Source organism: Equus caballus, chromosome 11 (assembly GCF_041296265.1).
Source record: "Equus caballus isolate H_3958 breed thoroughbred chromosome 11, TB-T2T, whole genome shotgun sequence".
In the NCBI taxonomy this organism is placed as follows: domain Eukaryota; kingdom Metazoa; phylum Chordata; class Mammalia; order Perissodactyla; family Equidae; genus Equus; species Equus caballus.
Genome location: NC_091694.1, coordinates 33,840,854 through 33,867,554, shown reverse-complemented (window position 1 = coordinate 33,867,554; position 26,701 = coordinate 33,840,854). Strand labels below are relative to the sequence as shown.

Below are 26,701 nucleotides of genomic sequence, written 5' to 3'. Positions count from 1 at the left end.
TTATTTCCACAGTCCAGTAATTTATTTTAAATTTGAGTAATTTCAAATTCCACAAACAAAACTGAAGAACAGCAATATTTTGTTTGAATTCTCTCTTCTGTACACTCAGTGATCTAAAACACCACAATATCCAACATACACAAACCTCAGGGAAGGGTTAGTAAATACACACAGATTGGAATCATGGTGCTCTTTGTTCCTGAATGGAATGGTCCCACAGAAAAAGCACAGGATACAGCACAATATAAGGGCACCTGTTACATATGAAGTGAGCAAAAACACACTAGCATTTTCTATATGCGTAATGAGGAAACCTGCATAGGTTAGAGGGCCTTTGATGCTCATTTAAAAGTCAGGCAAGTTGTCTGTAATGCATTTTTCAAATAATTTGGAGAGCACTGCAATCCAATGAGGATATGCTGATTAGTGTTGTCTTTGTTAGCACTGACAGTCTTGCATGGTCACATACCAATATTTTTGCTTTAGCTTTTCTTTGAATAAAAGAGATTTAAATGCATTTAGACAATACATATTGTAAGCTGTTTACATACAAGAAATTTAAGAGATTCAATATTAGAGTTTTTTTTTTCTTTAAACACTACAGAGTGCAAATCAGGTTCTTCACAACAGATTGAATATTAAGCAATTCTTTAAAGAATGAGGGGGAAGAAAAAAAGCCCAAGTGAATAAAACATTGAAACTATTCCCCTTTGAAAATAAATTCTAAATGATGTGGAATGTGAAATAAGCTTTTAACATAGGTGATCCAAGTTTATAGTTAGAAACAAAAAGTCCTTCATGAAATAAAGGTTACAAAAACATGTGCCTGTTTTTCCCATTATAAACTGAGAAGCAAGTAGAGACGATGTTTCAGTACGAAAATAGGTGACTACAGGATCAGCTCTCCATCTCACATGCTGTACCCAAAGCCAGGCTGTGGCTGCCCATAGGGTGGTGCAGTATAACCATAGCCAAAAGGTGCCTGGGGAGGGACTGCAACACTGGGTCCTGCCGTCAGCATCAACTGGGGCTGACCTAAAGAAGAAAACACAAAGGGGCAGGCACAGGGGGCGAGGAGGTAGGAGAAATTGTTAGCATTGCAGAACTATCACACTCTAATGTCCCCTACTCTAGTGACATCACCAAAACTTCTTTAGAATGAGTTTTGTGAGGGTACTTTTTGACTGTCACAATTTTGGCACGACAGTCACCCTAAGAAGGGTCCTGCCTCAAAAGCCAACTAACAGTGCAGGACAGACAGCCAGAACTAACAGTAACTATGTTACTTCAAATCATTTTAAAGCAATATGCACATGCACGCTTGACAAGACTGGGGAAGACATCTGGCAATAAGCCTATCACCACATGGTATTTGGTGACAATATAATTAGCACAGGAAAACTTAACTTTTTAATGGATATGCTTTTAACACAACTCAACTTTTAAAGTTAGATTTACATTTCTAATTTAAGCATGTCTAAATGGTAAGGAAACAATGCATTTCTAGCAACAATCCAGTACTAATTTAGTGAAAACAATCAAAAATAACAAGATACATTCAAATATGCATTAGGTATGAAATACATTAAAGCATACAACCTCTTTCAAATACTATGTTAATACTCTTACGAAGGTTAAATAGCTGTTGACCACACACAGAAAATGACCTGTAGAGAACCTGGCTTCTTTAGAGGGAGGAAACACTTAACGCTTCTCCTCACCCCCCGCAAAGAAAAGTTCTCTTTCTCTCTCACTAGAATGCAAAGCTAGAGCTAGACTTCTCCCAGCACAAGTGACTTGATACCTCTCCTTTTTGTGAATAACAACCGATCTTGAAATTCAGACCCCATTTTCAACTGCCTACAAGGACTGTCCATTTAAACACCCTAAGGGCAACCCAAATTCAACAGGTGCCCCCAAATTATTAACCCACCCTATTTTTGTTCCTACTGTTTCTTATTGTTCCCATCTCTAAGAATCTACTTTATCTTCTCCAATTTTATCAAAACTACCCTGTCCTCTAAAGTTCCAAAGTCCTTTTCATCTATAGTAAAAAGGAGATAATGCTATAACAGATTTGTATTACTATGTCCTTTAGCAGGTTGAGATATAAGGCCCTAATTTTATGCCCTCCTCCAAAGAACACCTGGTTATAGTGCTGTAGCCTGTACTGTGCAAATCAATCTGTTCACCAAGAGTGACATGGAAAGGGGGAAGTAGTTCAGACATGTGCATGTAAGAAATTAAATTGTCTTAAATATTCACTGAGAGTTTGAAGATCCTATCTCTCTGGAAAGTTCTCAAATGGAAACTACCCAGTTCTCTGTCCCAGTTAGAATTTAAAGAGAGGACGTGCTCTTTATGTAAAGCATAATAGACAACCTTGGTGTATTCTCTCACCTTTCACACTTCTGAAAATTCAATTCACCATTACTTCTTTCTGAATAATTTATGAATAATCAGTCAGTGACCAGGCAATAGGAAAACTTAGGTTATGATCTTAAGTGACTGAGATTATCTTCCCATTTAAGATTATCTTACTGAATGTCAATGCCTGCTTTAAGACTGTTTTCAGAAAAAAACGACTGTAGAGAGAATTATTCCTTAACTCAGTAAGGCTTTTGCACTTTACAAGTTTATTATATCTCTATTTTGAGGTAGAATCCCTAAAGAATGAAAGGAGAAAGTTTGTCTAATCTATTTCTGTGAGGTTAAGAAGACAGATTACCATAAACAATAGGTTGTGTCTCTGTAGCTTGTTCTTCTTCTTTTCTCAGTGATTCTGAAGCATCTAATTTATCCACCTGGAGAAAAACAGGTAATGTTAATTAGCACCTCAAAAGTATTATAAACCTAGGTTTATGGCAGAAAGTGGAAAAGCCTTAGTATGTTAAATTTGGTCAAAATAAAACAGATTAGAAAGAACATTCTCAGGCCCCCTCAAATTCAATGGCAATGTTCATCCTTCAGTCAAGGTGATTTTTAGCACTGTCATTATAAACCCTCAGGAAGGAGGGATTTATAAATGCCATAAAAGCTCACGCCAGGCTAAAACTGGGCATGCTAGGATGCAGCCAGCCTGAGGGAGGGAGATAACTAGAAGGAACCACTTCTTCAAATGAAGTTTAAACTCTACCAAAGATAATAATAATAATGATAATGAACTCATGACCCAGCAAGACTTCCCTCCCCCAAAGAAATTGTATTCAAAACTGTGAAATGAGTCTAATGAGTGGACAAATACTTGTGCAGAATAAGCTCTCTTTTGCCAATTGTGCACAGTTTCTGTCAATCCTGGTTACAGGTGCAGACTGAAGTTGAAGACTCAAGTGGCTCCATATTTGATCTTGCTATATAAAGACAGGCTGCATGTTTTAATGCTCTATTTGCTAAGAAGCAGGAATGCTAATTTTACCCCAACTTCTTTGAGGAAGATTGTTTTTTGCTTTTAATTAAGCCAAAGAAGTAAACAGCTATTATATGCTAGCTACTCTAAATAAAAGTAGATAGTATCAGACAGAAATAATACTGTAGAGGAGTCTAACTGTATCAGTGAAAAAAAAGAGCTGGAATACACAGGTCTTTCCACTAACTAGTTGCGCAACCTTGACAAACCACTGCACTGACTCTCAAATTTCCTTGTCTTTATTATGAAATGGTTGAATGAGATAATCTGCAAACTTTCTTCTAGGACTCACATGATATCATTCCGTAATTCTGTGAAGAATTGGGGAGAAGTGACATTAGGCAATCTCCATCATACAACTTCTATTTGCCTTTTTAAACTATACTATATTTATCTTTTAAACTGTATTTAAAAGTTGAGTTCTCCCCCAAAGCCTTATAGTTGGTCTATCATTATACCTCAAGCAAAACTAAACTTCAAATCTCGGTGTTATCTGTTACTAGTGGTTTTCAAAGTTGTAAGTGTGCTGGGTGAGATGAGGGGGCAGAGTGCAAGAAGGAACTTTTTATGAATGTTCACTGCATGTTCTTCAAAGAGGTAAATAGTAAAAGATCACTCCCAAAAAAAGACATGCAGACTTCATTGAAAAAGCTATAAAGACTGGATCCTTAAAAGGTTAAAGCCGCCCCTAGTTTCTATTTGAAGCTATTTAAAATAGTGTTTGAATCTTCGCATATGCCATTAGGGATAGGACAGTATTTTACACATATTTTAATTATCTCGTATTAAACATAAATATGTGTCTAATCCATCCTAATTTGTCAGGGAACAAAATTTGAGAAAAGTAAGCTGAGGTAGACTCTAGACACCGCCAGATATACTGTAGTTTTTCTACCTTAGGAACATGGGTTAGTTTGCTTTCGTATACGGTTTTCCTATTTTACAGCCTAATGTTCATGGGTTACAAATTACCCCAATATCAAATTAAAGACTACTATGGAGAATAAGTACCATGAGAAATACCCACTGTTTGGCATCCAAACTTAAAACAAAAATTATTACAGTTATATACTTTAAAGCACAGTTTGTGCCATCAAGAGTCAGATGGAGTTATGCTAACCTAAACAGTATCCAAGAGTGAGCTAAAGAGGTTATACAAAAAATATACAGATGAGTGTACATTAATGACTTCTAAGAAGAAAAATGAAACAAAAATGCCACAACTGCATAATAAATTTCCAGACTTCCAAGGAAAAGAATCTAAAGTGAAAATGTGTTTCGAAGTTAATGTCTGAGTCAGATGTTGAAGAGAGACGTCCTATTACAGAAGTACAATGAAGACTTAGAAGAGCTAGCAATGTCGCAATGCCCAGGCAGAGACACAGGCAGGAGGGGCACAGGGAAACAACAATGAGAACTCTGAAGGAGTAGTATCAGACTAAGGGAAAAGAATTTGATTTCTCTATATATAATGGGACAGCCTCTGGCACAGCAACATCCAATTTTTGTTTCTACTGACCCAATTTAGATTGCTCAAAAAGAAAAGCAGAGAAGTCTTTTATGAACACAAGCTTTTGTTAAGAGCTGTAACAAAAGTTTCTGATCCTTGGATTTTAAAAGAAAAATTACAGGTAAGCATGTCACTGAGTTCAGTTCCATCTGTACTATTAAATATTCACTAAAATGTAAAAGGCTTTTCCACAAAGACTGCAATATGCTGCAGAGGAAAAGTTAACATGCAGTCAATTATTTTGGTGTATGTGTGCATGAAAAAAAGGCAAAAGTACTGAAGCAAGAAGTGAGATCTGAAGATGACTGTTGCTATACAGGCTCTCAAGAAACACACACAGCCCACAGCAATGCTTTGAGTTTCAAAAGTAGTATGATGTAATTGCAATGACTGTTGTACATGCTTGATTTAAAACAATGCATAACACTGCAGTTCAATTACCTGTTTTTCACACACACGCTTTCTAACTGCCTTGCTTACTAGCTGCTGAAGGGCCTCACACACAATGCATTTTACTCAGGTTTGCCCTAAGTTCCAATGGTGACTCCAGATTGGTTCAACGTAATTGCAAGGCATTGTCCCCCACCCAAATTCTTTTAAATTTGTTTCAACTCTCCTTTACCTTCCCACCCTTTCCTTACCACAATAAGTTTGGTTCATTTATATTGGGATGGAGACAAGCCAATAAAGGAAGCACCAACCAAAAAGTACCTAAATTTGACCTTGGACAAGCCAACGGATGAATAGGACAGCAAATTTTAGGTAGCTTCAGAGGTGTGCCTTATTACAGAAGGTAGATGTTAATATTGCTTCATTATATACAGAAATAATTCATGTCGCATGGCAACAATTATAGCAAGCTACTCTCATGATTAAAAAAGTTTTGATTCCTCTTGAATATGGACTAGCACCATAAGAACTGGACACCTGGAGAAACATGAGGAAAGTCTCTTCGGAAGCAGCTAGTATCTCTTCTATCTACTTTCAGCAAAAAATTAGTAAGAATCAAGAGATCAGAAACTGGATCACAGTCCTTCAATACCAAAAAAAAATCCCAAAAAGCCGTTTAGGGCATGTATATACAAATATATATTCAGCTACTGTCAGGCAAGCTCACAAAATAAAACCAGAGGCTGTTTAAATTTATTTAGAGTATTAAGAAAATCCTATTATGGTCCAGATACCCTGACAGGGAAGAGAAATTTCCTGAAACTTTGGAATTAATATGGAAACTCACCATGCTCAGTTTTTAATAACATATTTAAGAGAGACTGTGAACCAACTACTGATTAGCCTCCTGCCCTTCCTAAAGCCTATTAGCCGATTAGTAGCAAACATCTACTAACGTCCTATAGCTCTACTGTAGTTATGTTCCAAGGGACTTGCAGAGGCTTTAGTGAAAATTTATTGGGGGCGGGGGGGGGGGGGGAAGCAGCAGCAGCAGTGTAGAAAAGGAAGGAAAAAAAATCATGCAAATTCCTTAGACTTAGTCCTCCAGACTTAAAGACGGAAAAGAATCAACTTTCACCTTTTCCTTTATTGCATCAACCTGCAAAGGAATTCAGAAGGTGCAGCTTAGAAAAAAATCAAATTCCATATTGAGCATAAAAAGGTAGAATCAGCAACAAAAGTTTAGGGGAGAAACATCTAACCACTAAAAAAGGTATAAGAAAAGTGAAAATAAAGGGCATACTGGAAGCAAAATTTAGGATATATATTTTTTTAACCTCAGAGCTTATTGCAGAAGAATTTATGCTAGAGTCAGTGTGAAAGAAAGCAGCTTAATCACTAGTAAAATTTACAGCACTTTGGTTAACAGCAGCTTAGAGCCAGGTCTCACAAGCTGGCATTATGCATAAGAAGAGAAGCTATTCTCTCTATGGCTAAGATAAGGCAACTGTTTTTTCTCTTACACTGGACTTTCAGCAGTTTATACACAGAAAATGTTAATTCTTAAAAAATTATAACTGAACAACAATAGTATCTAATTAGATGGTAGCCTAAGGAAATATTCAGTATACTGGGGGTTGTTAGTAGTGCTTTTTCCCCCTTTACTTCGTGATGCTGACGAGATCAGATGTGAAACTCTAATTTTAATAAGCATGTTTTGCTTTAACGAAATGGATCCCTTAAGAACACTTTAAAATGTTCTACAGCAAGAAAGCTAGTAACTGTTGAGGATAGGGTGAGTAAAAAAATTTCTAACATCAAAAAGGGACACTAAATTGAATAGTAAATTTTATAAGATGATTATACCCCCACAGCTTGTTTAATGTGCTTTTAGGAAATGTGTTAATTGTTAACCTATGATATTTTTAAATTAGGGGTTAAACTATCAAAATATTGAGAAAGAGTAACACGATGTTAGGAATATACAAGTAGCTTCCCCAGGGGAAACAGGCATACACATTAAAGTCAAGAACCAACCAAATAAAAGGGAATCTACACTACTAGTTACGGACATTTGCATTAGAAGAACTGATTTGAGACAGATTATTTGGGGGGGAAAAAAAGTTTACCCATGTTTAAAAAAAAAAAAAAAAGAAAACCAAACATACAATATAGAATACTGTTCACCCTCAGAAATACACTGAGGGTAAACATTCTAAGTCATGTTTGAGTTTGCTTTTCATTCAATGTCATTTGTCAGCTATCAAAAACTTCTGGAAAACAGGAATATTTTATGATCAACTAAATAACTTATTTCCACCAGAGAAAAAACATTAAAAAAATATAAGTATACACATGGAATTTTACTTATCCTCAAGATAATTAATTCTGAATATACTCAGAGGTGCCATTACCTTTGTTAAGTATTCCTTCATGACCTGGATAAAATAGGGCATGGCAAAATCCATGATATTGTGCCTCCAGGCAGTTTCCAGGACAACATCTGGCCTTAAAAGATCATAACAGGTAAAGAGACAAGCTCCAAAGCACTCTCTTTTTTCTTCTTGCAAAAACCACTGTAGGAGCTCTTCAGCCAACTCAGTATCTTTAGATTCAGAGGCATACTGCATTGCATCCTATTCAAAGGAAAGGATGAAGGTCAAACATTAAACTCAAACATACTGAACTGGTAAACTAAGCAATACAATGAAGGGGAAAAAAACCTCTGTTATATCATTTAAATTAAAATTCTGAAAGAAAAGGAAAAGAAAGAACATTCTTTTTTTAAACAAAGAGAGGTGTGACATAAACATAAGACAGCCCCTAGAATCAAGAAATTTGACTTATCATCTCTGCAAATGGAGGCTTAAAGGTAACTCTCATATTCACAAAACTAATACTTTAATAGACCATAATCACTTGTAATATACCATTTTAGGGTTAACATAGATCACTTGGTACTCGGTTTAAAAGCCCCAGCCCCACCAAATTTATTCACCTTGTACAGGCTATCTTTCTTGCATAGCTCTACACTCTGTTTCCAGCGATTGTTGCCTTTGAAGAGGTAAGCAGCAATTCTTCTAAACTCAATGAGTTCATGTTTTTCCAAACGCTGAGCAAGTGAGATATTGTCAAAGTTGTCATAAGCATCTATTGACGTTCGCAGAGCCTTGAAAAAGAAAATAAAACAAAGCCATACAAATGCCAAATCAGTGCTTCATTTTAGTTTAAAATTTACGTTCCATCTTCTTGATCAATGAGCTATTACTGTATATGACTGATTATGCCTTGATCAATATACCGTATGGTATATATATATATATATATGTATGACTTGATCAATGAGCCATTACTGTAATATGACAGCCTAGATTCAAGCATCAAACCACAGAGTTATAACCTGAACAAGTACCAAGGTTCCCCAATCTAATTGTAGAACCCAGTCCTCAAAGGCACTGTGAAATTTCTGAAGGTGCAGTTTTCTTTAAGGTTTTCAGCATCAAGGACTAACTGGAATGGTTATGAAATTAAGAGGGTTTGTAATTTGGAAGGTAAGATTTTTCTCTCTCGAGAAACTCCTGATACAACTCAACATGATACTCAGTCATATAGATCAGCATGGGATCTGAGCCGAAAAGAAAATCAGCTTGACAGTAAAAGAAAAAAGGAAACTAGCTTAAACTTAACTTTGATTTTTTTGCGTGTGAAATCTTTCACAAAGGAAAGTTTGTTAAAAAAGAGATGTTAATGTGGTACTGGGCAAGAAAAGTCGTGAATATAGTTAATACCAAGTAAGTTTTTTGGACTAGTTAAGAGATCAAAGACTTTTTCAACCCTAACTACAATCTAAATGTTTAGGGATGAAGTAACCATAACATTTTTTCTCAAGTATTAACTTAGAGAAGATCTGAGCAAAATTCTGCAAACTTGGCACTTAAGGGAAGTCAGATTTATCAATCTTGAAAACCTCACTAAATTTAGATCCCAGGCACGTAAGTACCTACTGTCTACGACCCTATAGGACAATGGGCTTTCTTACTGCAAAACATCCCCAACTTTACAACCCAATCGTAACCTGAGTTTTGAGAATATATGCAAGAACTAAAAGGTCTTACCTGATAATCTTCTTCTGTAATAAAGAGGTTGTTCAGTGATTCGTTCACAGATTTGTTGTTGTGGTTCTGAACTGAACGCAAATATGGTTTCACCAGTGGTAGCTGTTTAACCTTTAAAAAAAGAGTTTGTTACAAACGTAGCTCATCATTAAAGTTCTATGGACAAAAGTTATCCAAGTATGTCTTAGTTCCTTGCTATGACGTTTTGAAGATTTAAAAATCATTACCTTGCTGAAATAATTGACTGCACGAGTATGATCCAACCGTGGAGAAAGAACCATCAGCAAATCATTCAACAACAGAGGCTTGAATTCTAAGTAGAACTGTATTGCTCTGTAGTATAGTTCCACATTGGCAACCTAAAATGGGAAAGACCCATGAGTCAGAGTTATTTCCTAATGAGCTTTCTCTTTCTGAAGACTTGACCTTCTGAAGAAGGTACATACCTTGGTAATGATATCTTTGAACTGTCCTTCTTTCCAGGCATCAGTTGGATGATTCATCATGGTAATTATGGCATTATCATATTCTTCATACTTGTCATACAAAAACACCAGTTCTGCCCAAAGATGAGCTTGTTCTGCAGCTCTCAGCACCTGCACAAAAAAGATTTAATTGCTTTAGATATAGGACTCTAATTCTAGCCAATAGCCTTAAAAAAAAACATATTAGTTTTAGCTACAGAGTTGCCTCACACTGTTAAAGGTGGTTACCTTAGGAATATTCACTCTAGACCAGAACAGCTCCAGGTGCTCCCTCATTTTCTGTGGCTTAAATTTAGAATACAGAATAGCTAATTCGGTAAACATCCCCATATGAGCTCGCTCAAGTCCCAATGCTGCTTCCAACATGGTTATCAGTTCTTCAAAATATCCACGATCCTAAATAAGAGAAATATGCAATTAAAGATAAGAATATGTGGCAAAGGTCTCAATTAATAAAAAAGAGGAATTCCCGTTCATTACCTGATAGTAGTTGATAAGTTCCTCCAATTCATCTGCATGTACTACAATATGAAGCCCACACATCTGAGCGAGACGGAACTCTTTCCCATCTACACAGGCAAAGCAGACCTATAATAAAACATTTGTAAACATGGCTGGTTAATTCAATTAATCAGTTAAAAGAACATTTCTAAATAGCATTTTAATTCTTCACTCAAACTGGTATTTAGAGTACCTCTTTCCATGTTCGAGTACTGTTAGCTTTCCTAGCTCCATCAACAGCTGCCTGATACTCGCCCAGGTGAACCAGGGTAGATGCCAAGCGTCCAAAATTGGAAACATTATTGTACAATAACTTAGCAGCATCATACATTTTTTCATCATAACAACGGTCACCAACCTGGAAAAAGACAATCCATTTTTAGTAAGCCGAAACTCAGTCTTCTCTGCATAGTCACAACTCAATTTAATACTGAAAAAACAATATTTTTCCTTGGAAATCTTCAGTCGTGATATGTTGACCCTACTAAGCTAATAAAGTTGCTCAATTATTTCTACATGCGTTAAAAAAATCTCAACAGGAAACCCACTTGTTGGATATGAGCATTATTAGGTCCATTGATGAATTCTTCTAATTCTGCAAGGCGGTTTGTTTTAGCCAGTGCAAATATTAATTCTGTCTCCACATAGGACTCTCGAGCCTTCTTACGGGCCATCTGCAAGTATTTCACCAGTTCTTCCCAGTTTCCTAGGTATAGAAAAAGAAAAAATAAATCCAAGTACTAACATCCAAACATTTATCTTTTCACCCAAGTAAATGAGAATTGCTATTAATTTCCTTTTCAAGGAAACAATATAGAGAATAACAAATGTACACAGCGAAATGCATCTAAAACAGCAAAACTTCCACTAATATAATAACTAATAATACCTCTGTATTATCATTGACCAAATGAATAATTAAATTCCCCTTTCCCTTAAAGTTGTAAGACTGGAGAGAGATCAATCAGAATTTTATGAAACTTCAAAACAGAAAACTAATCTTCCCAATGGACCTTTTCAGTTCACAAAATGCAGCCTCTCTATCTAGTCTAAAATGGTGGGTTAAATGTTTTCACAAGTAACCATGCAGTATCTAACTGCCACATAATTCAGAATAAACAGATATCTTAATGCTTAACTTAATCATAGCTTAGGTACATTTTCTGAGGTCACAAACATAAAAGTGGGAAGTCATACCGCTAGTATTGGCAGCCTGAACAACTTCCATGTAGGATGAAGGATCATCTGCTTTGATATAAGAATCAATGGCTTCTTTAACCATTCCTTTCTGCAACTGGGCTTTCGCAAGCTGACTCCAGACTGCAGGTTCATTGCAGCGTTCAGCAAACTCATATGCTCGATCCAAGTTTCCAATATGTTCAATCAAGACCTAGGCAACCAATTTTTGAATTAGGGTTATAGCAAAATGAATCTTACCACATAGCAATTACATTTAAGCAGTTAGAACTTTATTGCTCTTGTATTGCCACAGCAATATCCTCACAGGACAATGCATACACTGAATCAAGAGAAGGCATTAAATTTAGTAGATCAACTTAGGTAATCTGAAGATTTACCTGCACTGCTGAAGTATTGACATCAAATTTCCGGAAAATAGCAAATGCTTCTTCAAACAGCTCATTGCTGATGGCAATATTGGCGATATCTGGGGCATCATAATTATCCAGGCGGTTAATATACTCCATAACACGTGTACGGTCAGCCTTAATTGCAGTGAGGATGAGGAGGTTTTGCAAATTCCTGTAAGAAAAAAGATTTGAACGCACTATTTTAAAAGCTCATTGGTCATAAAGAATAAGCACAGCGGCGTTACGAGTTTTTTTTCTCAGGAGGTGTGGTGAGAAGAGGAGAGTATTAGAAGAGTAAGAATTCAGACAACATTCTCTAATCTTTGTCTCTTTGTTCTTTCCCAAACTGACAGGCCATAATCAAAGACTGAATATAAATAGCCAATGGACCCCTCTTATAGCATACCTGTGTTCACTGAATACAGAGTTATCAAGGACAATTTTCTCCAGCAGTTCAATGAGTTCATTTGGAAGGTCTGCAGTCATAAAAGCCTTGACAGTTACTGACACTTCTTCAGGGTCCTGAGTCTCAGACAAGGCTGTCTGCACGACCTACAGAGGACACACAATAAGCAAGTACTGAGAATCAAGGTGGTTTTGAAGATACTATCTAACAAGAATAATTTGGCCTCTCAGTAGAAAACTTAAAATAGGTAGGAAAGAATGAAGGAGAGAAAATACCTTTAAATTTACCACCCACCCAAAAGTCTTTCTAAACAAATCCACATCTATCTATACCATGTGTACTTTCATTCTGTTGAAAAATCACCCTAATCATATAATTTCTATCTTTTCCCTGATTTAAACATTATCCATACTAACTACTCATTATCACTTTAATGGCTACATATAATTCAACTACATAGACGTGGCATCATATACTCAGTAATTCCTCTATTTTTGGTTCCCAGATGCTGCAACGAATATTTTTTCCAGGAAGCTTTGTATCTACTTGAGAATCTTCCTTAGAAATGCTTCCTGGGGGCCGGCCCTGTGGCCCAGCGGTTAAGTTCATGCATTCCACTTTGGCAGCCCAGGGTTTTGCTGGTTCAGATCCTGGGCGCGGACATGGCACCGCTTGTCAGGCCACGTTGAGGCGGGGTCCCACATGCCACAACTAGAAGGACCAACAACTAAAATATGCAACTATGTACTGGGGAGATTTGGGGAGAAAAAGCAGAAAAAAGCCAAAAACCAAAAAACCCCCACAAAGATTGGCAACGGTTGTTAGCTCAGGTGCCAATCTAAAAAAAAAAAAAAATGCTTCCTAGGAAAACAGTGAAAAATTAATAGCCTTCAACCTATTCTCTTCCATATTTGGATTGCTACCAGGAGAATTTAAGAGCCATCACTACAACCTTTAATTTTTACAGTTTTAAAAAAATGTTTTAAATTTTCTATAGTTATAAGCCCACATCTCATTAGCAGTTCTATGCTTACTGGGGAGATTTAACATTTACCCACTTGGTCTTCCGTATTTTCTCATCAATTCTTACCCTTTACTGACTTACCATTGTCTTGAATGTTTCTAATCACTTTAGTCACTTCTCAGGTACTAATCATAGCAATTCTTAATCACTTTATTAAAAATGTTTAATTTCCTGTTTTCCATTTTAACTATGATGCACTGAGAGTTTACATAATTAAATTTTCTCTTTGGGATGTATTTTCTTGGGAGAAATGTATTGTACTTTTGTTAACATTTATTATATAAATATTTTTAGTATAACTTTTATTTTCTTCTACATTTTACAGCCTTCTCTCAGTTAAATATGATCCATTTGAGTGTATTTCTGTATATGATGAGGGAAAAGATTTTATTCCTAGTTAAAAAGATAAGTCTTAAACACATTTGCCAATTTTACCTGGTCAATTAGGGGTCTCCTGTAAGGATTGCTTTCCAGCAGCACACTACCCCACAATTCTGGATCCTTTCTGCGTACCAGATAGCGGGAAAGACTTTTGAAGAGGGAATTCTCATTGCAAACCTAAATAAGATATCAAACATTAATTTCAAGGTAAAAAGCAAAGACTTTTTATAGACTGACTTTACTTTTAAAGGTTATCTCCTATCATTTATACACCGTGTATTGATTTATAGGAAAAAAAATCTATTACTTTTACATATAATCTTGAATAGGTCACAACCAAGTTTTTATTAAAATTCAATCAACAAAAAAACAGTTACTAACTTCTGGGACGCTTTTAAAAAGTACTCACATGGTGGATCTACTTTTGGACTTAATATTCTAGTCTACTGGTCTATTCATGCACCAGTACTGCGTGTTTTAATTAAAGAGGCTTTGTAATGTGCTCTACTATCTGGTAGGGCTAGTCCACCTTCATACCTTTCTTTTCAGTATTTTACTAGCTATTCTTCTGTGTTTGTTTTTCTATGTGTATATGTTCATATGTATATGAATGTATGTATGTACACAGATGCATATATTTCCTAGCTCTGACCACTGAAAGATCCTAGAAGCAAATACACCTAGAGCCCAGATCTGGGTTTCTAATGGCATTCCTCACCAAAAGGGATCAGAGTTCCCTGGGAAAATGGCTAATTCCAGGGCTGGGGAGGGTATAAAATGAGCATGGTGTAACTTGTACCAGAAAATAAGGAAGTGCTCAAAGAGCAATGAGCCCAAGACACAAAGCCACAGGAGGGAGGATGAAGGGATTTCTATCAGCCAAAAGTGGGACAATTTGAGAATTAAGATAAATAGTAGTGGATTATATAACCCACTGAATAAAACAGGAATTCATGAGTGCATGAATACATGAGCTCTGAATAACAAATTTGGAGATGGTGCTGGAGTTGGAAAATCGTCATTTTGCAACCAACACATTAAGAATGATTAAGAAGAATCAACAGATTTTAAATTAAGGTGGGGAGGCAGTAGGATATTTGCATGGTCTTAAGTGTCTCCTCACAGACTACTTAACATCTGCAATGGGAAATATAAAATTATTATACAATGGAGAAATTGACAACTTGATAAAAATGACTCCAGAAATGAGGGACAAAAGGATGTCATGTGCTTCTGCATGTAATAGTATGAGCAAGACAAAATATCACTTTGGCAATATTCTGCATGAAAATGCACAATCTACATCTAATCAGGAGGAACCATCAGAGAAATTCAAAGTCAAGAACATTCTATTTCTTAAAAAGAGACTTTTCATTTATGTGAAATATAAAGAATAGGTAAATCCATAGAAAAAGCAGTATAGAGGTTGTCAGGGGCCAGGAGGGATGGGGTGGGATGGGATGGGGAATATGGTACTGGGTTTCCTTATGCGTGATGAAAACTTGGAACTAGACAGACATGGTGGTTATACAACACTGTGAATGTACTAATCGCCACAGAACTGTTCACTTTCAAATGGTTAATATTATGTTATGTGAATTTCACCTCAACAAAAAAAGTTACAAATAGGAAAAAAAGACTTTTTACAATGATATTAGTGTCATAAAAGACAAAAAAAAACGCTGAAGGATTTTTTCAGATTAAAAAGACTCAAGAGATATGACTACTACAAGTAATACGTAATCCTAGAGTGGAGGGAAAAAATTGCTCTAAAGGACATTACTGGGTCAATTGACAAAATTGGAATAAAATAGATTTTTAAAGTATTCTATCAGTGTCAAACTGACCGAGGTTGGTATCTATAACATGGTTATGAAAGAGAATATCCTTATTTTTAGGAAATACACACTAAAGAGGTAAATGGCCATGATGAATGCAACTTATTCTCATATGGCTAAAAAAAATTACAGGTGTGTGTACTTACACGTATATATGTATGTGTGGTGTGTATGTAGGAGAAAGTGTATGAGAACACAAGTGATAAAACTAGTGGGGTTAAAATGTTAATAGGAGAACACAGATTTGATCTACTCTTTTGGCCACTTCAAGTTCACAATCGTTGGCAAGTAAAGTTTGCAAAAAAAGCACGCATCTTCCAAAACTACTCCATATTACCTAAAACCACTTGGAAACTCTCAAAATTCACTAATCTAACATTACATAATAGGTTTTTTAAAAATGCAGCCTTCTCTCTACACATTCAGCTAGCAGTACTCACATTAATAAGTTCCAGATCACATTGGCCACGTTCATAAGCAACACAGGCCAGATGTGGATCTCTCTTCTCACAATACTTTCCAACAACACGACTGTCATAATAAGGATTTTCACGAAGAAATCTCTCTGGGTTGTTATTACTGTCTATGTAGATTTTGGCTAACGCATTGTGAGTAGCAGGCTCCTCACAGCCCTCATGAATTCTGGCCTCTAGCCAAGGCAGAAGCAGTTTCAATCTAGTAAAACAAAACCACACACACACATATCGTATTATAAATAATACACTCTTGACATGCTAACTATGTAAGTACTTTATGGTCTATAACATGCTTTCCCATGCATTATTTTGAATTCTCAATAATCCTATTAAAAATTGGGAAATTAAGACTCAGAGATGGTTAAATGATTTGCCCAAGATTACACAGAAGGTATACACTGTCTTTATATTATCCCAGACCTATCTGCTACATTATCTAGATAGGATATGGAAAGAAGAGGTTACAAAGTCACAGACTGTTCTATGTTATACTGGACAAAATATCTAGACTTTAGAAAAATTCTGCTTAGAGGTAAGATGGGGATGTGGTATGAGAAAATAGGCCAGATTATCTGAGGTTCCTTTGAATTTTAACACAATTAACATACAACATTACCTACAGCCAAAGAGGGCAGGACCCTAAACAAAATCTGGTAGCTTTAGAAGTTCTGCGTTTAATTATTCTAGCAGTCATATGATCATTCTACTAAGGGTCATGGTTTCACTAAGCTATGCTTATGTTTCAATGGTCCTGATGACCAACACTCTTTTACCAGGGTTTAAGTATCAAAAGCACCCACAGAAAGAGCAGTAGGCCATTATTTTGGCTATTAAATTCATGTAATTATGAACACACTCCTATTAGGGTAAAGACACAACTTCTTTTAATTAATGAAGCAAAAATCAAGCTCCTACAAACACGTGCAACCCAATAGATGTGCCATGTCAACTGAAAGACTAAAGATTAGCTAAGGCACATCTAGTGACTAAGATGTGAATCTAGTTTATCACAATATAATTTGTCACTTACAGACCAAATTGTCTGACTATAACTATCTGGTTATTTGCTGGGAATAAACAAGATTGTTTTCAGGTATTAGACTTAAGACTCAACTGAAACCTCTTTCTAAATGTTAAATTGTCATGATCTATAATCATTTCAAACTAGGCTCAAACTTAAAAACAGTACTATATTCTAGATCTCCATTGTCCTTAAATGAATTTTTCCATGTTTCACATATTCAAATACAACTTCTATAAATACCAATAGTATGACATCTATACCAACTCAGGTTAAAATTATACCCCGTAGGCTTTCTTGCTATCTTTTCATAGCTAGAGTAACTTCCCACTGTTATACCAATCCACAAACCCCATTTACTACATCGGCACTTTCTCAACACTAGTTCATCCAAACGTCCCTGCTAAAAAAAGAGACTTCACAGTACAATAAGTATTAGAAGCATTTACACTGTATTTTCTATTGGAAATTTGTAATTCATATCAGCATATTAAGGTTCAAATTAAATAGCAGTTTAACCCACAGTTACACAAGGAACTCTTTTTTCTCATCATACTTGAAGAAACATCATACTATGTATCAGAGAAGAATGTTATTAAATATGGTAGTATCATATCTAACTAAAGGGGGCTTTTTTACATAGTTTACGTTAAAAACATACACAAAGTCAAACACATAGCTATAATTATAAACATGCAAAAGAAGTGATAAACCAGGTCACAGATTTTCTATAAGATAGCTGTAATGTTTCGGAAAACAGATTTTTTTCAGCACTATAGCTAGCTTATCACTTCTAAATTAGGTGTCTCCAAGGAATTATGGTCCATGTGTTACTGAGCAGCTTTTAGGTAACTGATAGGTTATGTTGTTTACCATTATCAAGCTGAGAGACTACTAATTTAACCCATTTATGAAGGTTAAAACTAGTACTACACCTGTTTCTTTTTTCAACCTCAGCCACAAGCTCATCAGTAGAGAATTGACCTCTTACAACAAGAATCAAGTTTTTAATGACATCTTCAGAGCAATCAACATCAAGTAACCCTCCAATAACCACAGGAAGTCGACTTGGATTCACCTATGGTAAAAAAATAGAAGAACGCCATTATGATATTAATAAGCAAAGCAAAAAGGAGTTTAAAAAAATCTCATTTCTCTCTTTTAAGCTCAGGTTTAAAACTCAGTAACAAACTGAGAGTCTAAATTTTCAACTAGACAGAGGAATTTAGCAGGAAGTCTGGCTTGGTTAATTAATTACCTCAGCATTGCTCCAAAGGACAAATACATCCAAAGAAGCTAAAGTCACAGAATGACTATGAAAGACTGTCTAAGGAAACAGTCCTCAACTATAGCAAAACTACCTTTCCGTTTCTGGAATTAGGAGGCAAATTTCTAATATCTATATTTAACAGGTTTAAAGCCACTTTGGAATCTATGGCCTCTATAGACACACCTCAGGGGCTATCACGTAAGTAGGACATAGGCCACCCAATTTTTTCAACTACAGCAGTTCTGTTTTCTTTTACATACTTGGCATACATGTAAAATTTTAATCAAAGAAAGAATTCTGCTGAAAAAAAAATGTTGAAAGTCACTGTAGCAGATCACTCTTATTGGACACAAGAGTTTCAAAAGGATGCAGATTTCCAGAGTGTAAGTAAAATCTACAAGATTATACATAGTTTTTTCTTTAGGAAGATTAGCCCTGAGCTAACACCTGCCACCAATCCTCTTTTTGCTGAGGAAGCCTGGCCCTGAGCTAACATCCGTGCCCTTCTTCCTCTACTTTACATGTGGGACGCCTACCACAGCATGGCTTGCCAGGCGGTGTCATGTCTGCACCCAGGATCCGAAGCAGCAAACCCCGGGCCGTAGAAGCGGAACATGCAAACTTAACCACTGTGCCACAGGGCCGGCCCAAGATTATATTTTTAAGATCACATACCTTCTGTACATATATCTCTATATACTTTTGAAGATTATTTCTATATAAATAGAGCACCAAATCATGGACAAAGTCAAATCGATCACACACAATGATGAGTGGTAACTGATCTGTTAGCTTCGCTTCCTGAAAAAAAGAACAAAAAGAAGCCTTAATTTTCTCCTTCTGTGAGGTATCAAATCTATGTAAAATATGAGCATCTGTTCTACACTGGTGGGAGAGGCTCACACAAACTTGGCTCTTCTCTTAAAGAAAGAAATGTTCTAATAGCTGGGGAGTGCTCATCCTAGTTTCAGTAAATTTTTACTAACCAATACTTAGATTCACAGCAAAATACCAGGTGGTTTCCACACACATTCTTCACCAAAAAAAGTAACAAATTAAGATTTGTGAGCCACCCGTGGCACTCAAGATATAAAAACATCACACTGGGAATTTCATTAATAGTAACACAATTGAAGTTGACTTAAGAACTACAGTCACATTGTCAAAATTATGAAATAAATGGCTCACATCTGTTTCAAACTAACTTATTTTTTACCCTTCCCCAATTCCAATCTGTATGGCCAACCTCTAACACTATTATAACAAACTCTACAAGGAACAGCATGATGGTGATGGCCATGAACTAATAAATACACCATATGTTGCTAAAATAAGAAAAAGGTTAAAAAAAAAAACACTTAAAGGAAAGATATCTTTAAATCACCAATTGCTTTTACCATTACAAATACCAAGCTATAATCTTACTTACAAATTGACATGTTACAGACAGGTAGGTAAGACCTATACTGGGCATTTACCTGATACATGTCCTGTTACATTCCACAGACACAAGGTACAGCACAAAAAACAACAGTGTCCATAAATACACAGTGAAACATCCTCAATAAATGATTCCTCTATGACAGTCTACTAAGGAAGTAGAACTAAGCAGGACAGAACTTTCCCCAACGACAGCCACTAAGAACATTATTTACAAGGTTAGAGTAAAATACTTCCTGAATCTAGCGCATATCAGTCACCCAATTATGAATAATTCAAAGATTAGTGTTCTCTGAACAGTTCACAGACTAAACTAAATCTAGGAGTTATGAGAAATCCTGCATAAAAAGTCAAAATGGCTGTAAATCTGAAGTGGAAGTCCAGCTGCAGATTTTTGACATTAAGGAAAGCCCAAAGCAAGTATTATTTAGCACCATGGAAACTCTACTAACAGCTAAAATCATTTCTAGAAAGAATGTTTAATCTACCTATGCAAAAGACTTCAGTAGGCCAAGTTTTTCCTACTAAATGAACATCAGAGTTAGTGGATCAACACACTAATCTTCTTTATCCTGTTTAACATACATATAAAATATTACACACTTTATTTTACCACTTAGGGAGAAAAGACACTTGCAAGTAATCTAAGAATACTTAGGTATTCTATTCTCATGCATGAGTGTTTAAGATTTCTACTATATTTCAACTATATTATATTCCTAAAGAAAATTTAAGACTGAAAAAGTAGACAAAAACTAGGTATTTTCTTGATTGCCTAAATTTGCAATTTTCATGGAAGTAATGCTATTAATATTTTAAACTATTTACTAAAATGTTACCCTTTAGTTATTATGGTTAAAGATTTTAAGACAAAAACTGAAATTATATAAACACTTTGAGAGGTTTTCTTAAACATGAAGTCACTCATTTAACTAATATTCTCGTTAGTCCCATCAAGTCAATTCCAACTCCTAGCAACCCCGTGTACACTGTTCTTATGTACTGGAGATACAGCAGGGAATAAGGATGCACTCCGTCAAGGGACTTACATTCTAGTGGAAAAGAGACAATGTCTCAGTGTTAAGTGTTATAAAGAAAAATAAAGCGGGATACGGGGGAGGTGAGAATGAGATAGGGATAGGTTTTATTTTAGACAGGGTAATTTGAGACATGCTTTCTCATGACATTTGATCAGAAATCTGAAGGAAGGTAAGGGAGCAGGTCATGAAGGTCTGAAAGAAAAGTTGAAAAGGGCACAAGCAAAGGCCCTGGGGCAAGAGAGGGTTTGGGGAGATTCAGAAATAGCAAGCAGGCCAATGTGGCTGAAGCGAACCAGGAAAGGAAAAATGAGAGAAAATAAGATGAAAGGGAGCAAGAAGCAGATCATGGGTCTGAAGAATAGTTCCGTGCTGTCTACGGAGAGCCATAGTTCTACAAGGTTAGGGCATGAGCCAAATGATGCTAAGGACACCATTTCCACCTGCTCACAGGCTACTATAATCCATATCCACTCCCCTACTCTATCAGGCTTGCACCTCTTTCAAAAGTGTGAAGGGGGAATCCTCATCTAATTAGATCTCATGGGTTAAACAATCTAAGGCTGCACCATCCCAGTATCTAGAGGATCTTTTCGGAAGCTCAAAAACATCATAATTAAGTAAAAACAGTTAATTTAGTTCTGCTTTACATATACATAACTCAAATATTAAAACAATGTTAAAGAAATTACAACTGCAGCAAAAGAGCTGAAAGCTTATAAGGACAAAAAGAAATCAGTGTAAGAATCTGGTAGTATTTTTTAAAAAAGGAAACAGTACTGATACTCAAAGAGGGAACTGAACTGTTGTTACGGGTGCACTAGTCAAGCACACAGCCTCATATCTTTCTCATTTGGAGGAGTTTTTTGACACCACAAAGTCTTGGGTTCAAACACATCATATAATATTCATGATGGCCAAGACATTAAAAAGCTATACTTTGGCGGAAGGTTTATCTTTTCATCTCAAGTGTAGGGCAACTTCAGCACTTTAACTATCTCATTACACTAAAACTCTTAAGAATTTAGCTATTTCATCTAGAACCCAGGTATTAAGTTTTTCAAAAGAACAATCAGCTAACACAACTATAGATTATCTAAAAGTGATGACAGTGTAGTAGTAAGAAAAGCCTTTTTTTTTTTTTTTTTTTTACTGAATTACACAAGAAACATTTTGGTTTTAGTTTCAGTCTAAAATTCTTCCAGAAGACAAAAAACACTTAAGAACTTTATATATAGCCTCTGGAATCATTTCATATATATAAAATACAAATGTAAAATATATAAATAAATACATTTTTGGAGGGTAATCTGAATGTTCTAGTTTTCCTATTTTTATAGACAACTGCCAATTTTAAAGTTTTATTTTCCTCACAAAGTAACTAGTAGGTATGAGAATAAAGCTAAAGCAGAGTTAAACATTGAACAAAATTAACTGCCCTTAGGAATGTTTTAATGAGCTAAAAATCTTTAAACCATTACTCTTCATTTTAACATAGGCAATTCTTACTTTTCTATAACCAAATTCATGTGTCACAAACCTGTTTGATTTTATCTTCAATTTATGAATTACACACGATTAATTTCTAGAGTCAGGCTACTCTGAAGATAGAGATAAACCTATGTCCTTTAGACAACAGAACCCTTTGCATACGACAGACTCCTTTTTAAAATGACACTGAGGGCAAGCTTATCTTAAAATTCAAAAGGAAATGATATTCTAAAATGACATTGAGAGTCTATAACCACTTTTCAAAATTCTTCTTCCAAAATTAAAGTGAAAGAAAGGAAATTCCTTTGAGATAGTGCTATTTTTTCTTTTAAACAGATGGTCATTCTTAAGTATTACTTACCAATTTCCTTCCCTATTTCAAAGGAAACCACAGAGTATTAAATTTGGAAGAAATAATTCAGCACACAATTTAGAATGCTACAAATTTCACACTTGTGGAAAAAACATTTTAAAACGACGATCAAATCCTTGTAGAACTGCTGATCTTCAACCCAACCAGAAAATGCATTACTCAAAACCACTTACCTTGAGAAAATTCTTGACTCGCTCAGGATCATAGCAGTTGCTTTCTCTGCAGATTCTTTCTACTTCTTTGATCTGCCCAGTCTTACAAGCTGCCTGAATATATTTAAAGTGCACATCTGGGTCCTGACTAAAGTTAACAATGGATCCCAGAAAATAAAAAAGACCTTAAAGAAATAAATAATTGAAATTAAGTACAGGTGCACCTTTGAGAATGTCAGAACTGAAAAATATTTAAGCAATTAAGACAGTGTTATGTCAATTATATCTCAAAAAAACCCTGTTATACTGAATACTACCAAATAAAAACTGGTTGCTCAAAAAGCTCAGTAAGAATACCAATTAATTCAGTAATCAGTTTGACAAAATGGATTTGCACTTTAACCCCCACAAAACAGATAAGTTTAATCCACTGTTCTCTAATAGTTGAGAAATAGGAGGCAGCTAGTTAATACCGAAGCCAATTATCCTACCATATTCCATATGAGAAATTTTAAATGAAGTCCCTTATAGCAGGTGTTTTTCCATATGCAGTTAATAGGAAACACACAAAAGTAGCTTGAAAAGAATTTAATGCAGTGTTGTCCAAGAGAACTTTCTGCAATGATGAAAATGTTTGATTGTCTGCACTGTCCAATATGGGAGCCACTAACCACATGTGGCTACTGAGCACTTGAAATGTGGCTGAAGAATCTAATTTTTAATTGTTTTCAATTTTAATTACTTTAAATTTACATAGCTACATGTGGCTAGTGGCTACTGTACTAAATGAATAGTATAAATAGTATAAATTTAGTGCATAGTTAAAATGGGAAACTGAGAAAATTAAGAAAACCAGTAGAAATCTCTGTCTAGAGCAATACTATAAAAAGAGGGAGGAAAAGGTAATTGAGGACCAGAAGTTTAACTAATGAACCTAAGAGCCACCCAACAGTGATTACATTAGTAGTATTCTGTACAGCGGTGGTTCTCAACTAGGGGTGATTTCCTTCCCAGGAGACATTTGGCAATGTCTTGGAGACATTTCTGACGGTCACAACCATTGGACTGATTCTACTGATGTCTAGTGGGTAGAAGCCAGGGAACCTGCTAAATATCCTGCACGTACACAACAACCTACCCCACCCCTACAACCCCCAACAAATTAGCCCACCCAAAATGTCTGTAGTGCTGAGGCTGAGAAAACCTGCTATTTAGTGACAAGTCACAAAATGTCTTTGACTAGAAACACTGTCATTCCAAGAGCCAGATGATATAAGCATGAAATCTTATTACACCTGATCATATTAATATTTTCATTTTATACAACTATGATAAAGCTACTACATATATTTGTATCTTGAAATTCTGCCTTTAATTTACCTATATATCTAAGTAGACAATCTTGTTCATTGCACACCCCTAGGACTTGAGGTAAAAGACGCTTGACAAATTTACTGAACAATAAAACTTACAACTGTTCCACAAAATTAAGCTTGCAGAAAGAATTTCCAATAAGCCTATGATCATAAAATACCCCTCCCTTGGCTATCTTAAGTAATTAAAAACAACTCAAACTCCTTATTACCTTCAAAACTCTTGAAAGATTCAAAAAGTTCAATCAGAGACTGAGTTGATAGTTGTTCGTGATACTTAGAAGCCACCTGAACACAAATCTGCAGATTCTGACGAATATTGGCAGACAGCATGGCCCTGAGGCATTCTAGGGAGTCTTCTACTGATAAGGACCCAAAGTAATTCACTAACCACTGGAGGACAAAATAAATAAGTAAATAAATAAGTGGAATAATGTTGAACCTAACAGTGATATGGAATTACCATCATTCAGTACTACATACACACTTTCAGTACACGAACTAATCATCACTAACACCATCTGCTGTTAAGCAAGAGACTGAAATACCTCAGGGTTAAGAAGATGGGTATGAACAACCGCACGCTTTATATCATATAAATCAGTGAAGTGTTCTAATGCACGCTGCAGTAGGCCAGCCTTCTCACACAGCTGCGCGATATGAGCCCGGTCATAATGCGTGAACATCTGATTCCCTAGAATAGCATCTGCAACCTATAAAACCACAAATAGAGTTTATTTTACCACTCCATTTATATCAGTAATTTTATATCCAGACTACATACTAAGATTCAATAGTGAATTGATAAGAGAGAGAAAGAGTACAAAGGAATGTTAGCTGAATTTTCCTAAATGAGGAATAGGCATCTGAGTAGCTTTGAATAACTTAATCTAAGAAGCTTCAAATAACTACTAAAACAGTATTGGGAAAATGCCTGAAAAGCATGAAAAAACATACTTGAGGTGCATGCATAAGGTTCATCTCAAGCAACCGCGTCTGTAAGGGACCTTCAGATGGGCGATTATTCTTCAGGGCATCAAGCAAGAATGCAGTACACTGCTGAATTAAATTGTACTCCATAAAGACATCGACAATCTACAAAAAAAGATTTCAGGGAAATTGTTTTAAGATGTGCAAAAATTGCTTTATGATATTGTTGACAATATATAAATAAAAAGAAATTAAACGTTATCTCTTTCTTTACATATAAAAAAACTGCCAGACCAAATCCCCGATTTGAAGAATATTATTTGGACAACATAATTTCATAATTTAGGAATAAACTGTCTCGAGTTACTTTTTGTTCTGGTAAAAAAAACCACAAAGTATTTCAAAATACTATACAATAGCAAAATACAATCAAATCAACAAACTTAAAATTTTGATTTTTAAACTATTTAAAATAGACAAAAGCATAAATAGGAAGTCTGACTCCCACTTCCTATGTGTATCTCTTCCTTCTCTCCTCATCCAGTGGAAGCAACTATCCTTTGTGTTTTATTATTCCCATATATTTTCATATTTTTAATACATATCATCTCTAAACAAGATGGCATTTGTTTTGCATGTTTTAAAACTGTATATAGGTGGTATGTGACTGTCCATTCTTTTGCAACTTGCTTTTTTTTTTGTTTTTTTCTGGGAAAGATTCATCCTTAGCTAACATCTGTTGCCAACCTTCCTCCCCGCACCCCCCCCCCCCCCAAAGCCCCAGTACATAGTTGCATATTCTGGTTTTAGGTCCTTCTAGTTCTTCTACGTGAGCTGCTGCCACAGCATGGCTACTGACAGAAGAGTAGTGTGGTTTCACACCCAGGAACCGAACCTGGGCTACCGAAGCAGAGTACCCTGAACTTTAACCACCAGGCCATCAGGGCTGGCTCTGCAACTTGCTTTTTTGGTAAGATACTTGAGGTTTATCCATGTAGATAGACATAGCTCTAATTTCCACAAATTAAAAGGTTAACTCATTCTTCTCCAAAGTTGTTTCAACTCAGATCCCCCCATTGTCTATTTAAATCAACTTCTACAGAAGACATTTTAATGCCTTTACCTGTGTGATATCAGCAAGAGGTTCTTCATCCTGAACTAACATTTGAGCAAACTGCTGTCCTTGATCTGGACTGATACGCATGACATTTCTCAGCAGAAAGATCCAGTCTGGAGTATATCCAACCTATAAATAGACAAAAACTTTAAACACTGCTGCAAAGTTTCATTCTTCTATCATTTAAAGGCTTTTTCTACAACAGAATCTTGCTAAGATAGAACTACTGGTCAAAGCATAAATTCAGTTTTAACTTAAGATGCTCAATTTGACTTTGGTTTATATTAGGTAAACACATACCTTGGTGATGACATTTGACTGAATAGTTACAAATTTTTCTAATTGGCTTATTCATTTTCAATTAATGACCATTTCA

At 35.7% G+C, this 26,701-nt stretch overlaps 1 protein-coding gene across 2 annotated transcripts in view; it reads right to left on the bottom strand.

The window, feature by feature from the left end:
* The window catches only part of CLTC (clathrin heavy chain), a 63,951-nt gene continuing 37,250 nt past the window's right edge, over window positions 1-26,701 (bottom strand). The window contains exons 10-33 of one of the 2 annotated variants that reach the window (XM_005597527.4): window positions 26,332-26,454; window positions 25,236-25,373; window positions 24,827-24,991; window positions 24,491-24,671; window positions 22,927-23,090; window positions 19,088-19,213; window positions 18,078-18,220; window positions 16,086-16,320; window positions 13,862-13,984; window positions 12,403-12,548; window positions 11,985-12,168; window positions 11,605-11,797; window positions 10,956-11,113; window positions 10,601-10,765; window positions 10,387-10,494; window positions 10,135-10,302; window positions 9,868-10,017; window positions 9,649-9,780; window positions 9,422-9,532; window positions 8,305-8,475; window positions 7,721-7,942; window positions 6,445-6,465; window positions 2,729-2,804; window positions 1-1,035 (exon numbers count right to left, since the gene is read on the bottom strand). In XM_005597527.4, the coding sequence (XP_005597584.1) occupies window positions 911-1,035; window positions 2,729-2,804; window positions 6,445-6,465; window positions 7,721-7,942; window positions 8,305-8,475; window positions 9,422-9,532; window positions 9,649-9,780; window positions 9,868-10,017; window positions 10,135-10,302; window positions 10,387-10,494; window positions 10,601-10,765; window positions 10,956-11,113; window positions 11,605-11,797; window positions 11,985-12,168; window positions 12,403-12,548; window positions 13,862-13,984; window positions 16,086-16,320; window positions 18,078-18,220; window positions 19,088-19,213; window positions 22,927-23,090; window positions 24,491-24,671; window positions 24,827-24,991; window positions 25,236-25,373; window positions 26,332-26,454 (3,528 nt within the window). In that variant the 3' untranslated portion in view covers window positions 1-910. The remainder of the gene's footprint in view (window positions 1,036-2,728; window positions 2,805-6,444; window positions 6,466-7,720; window positions 7,943-8,304; window positions 8,476-9,421; window positions 9,533-9,648; window positions 9,781-9,867; window positions 10,018-10,134; window positions 10,303-10,386; window positions 10,495-10,600; window positions 10,766-10,955; window positions 11,114-11,604; window positions 11,798-11,984; window positions 12,169-12,402; window positions 12,549-13,861; window positions 13,985-16,085; window positions 16,321-18,077; window positions 18,221-19,087; window positions 19,214-22,926; window positions 23,091-24,490; window positions 24,672-24,826; window positions 24,992-25,235; window positions 25,374-26,331; window positions 26,455-26,701) is intronic. The other variant, XM_001503739.5, reaches the window with a different exon arrangement.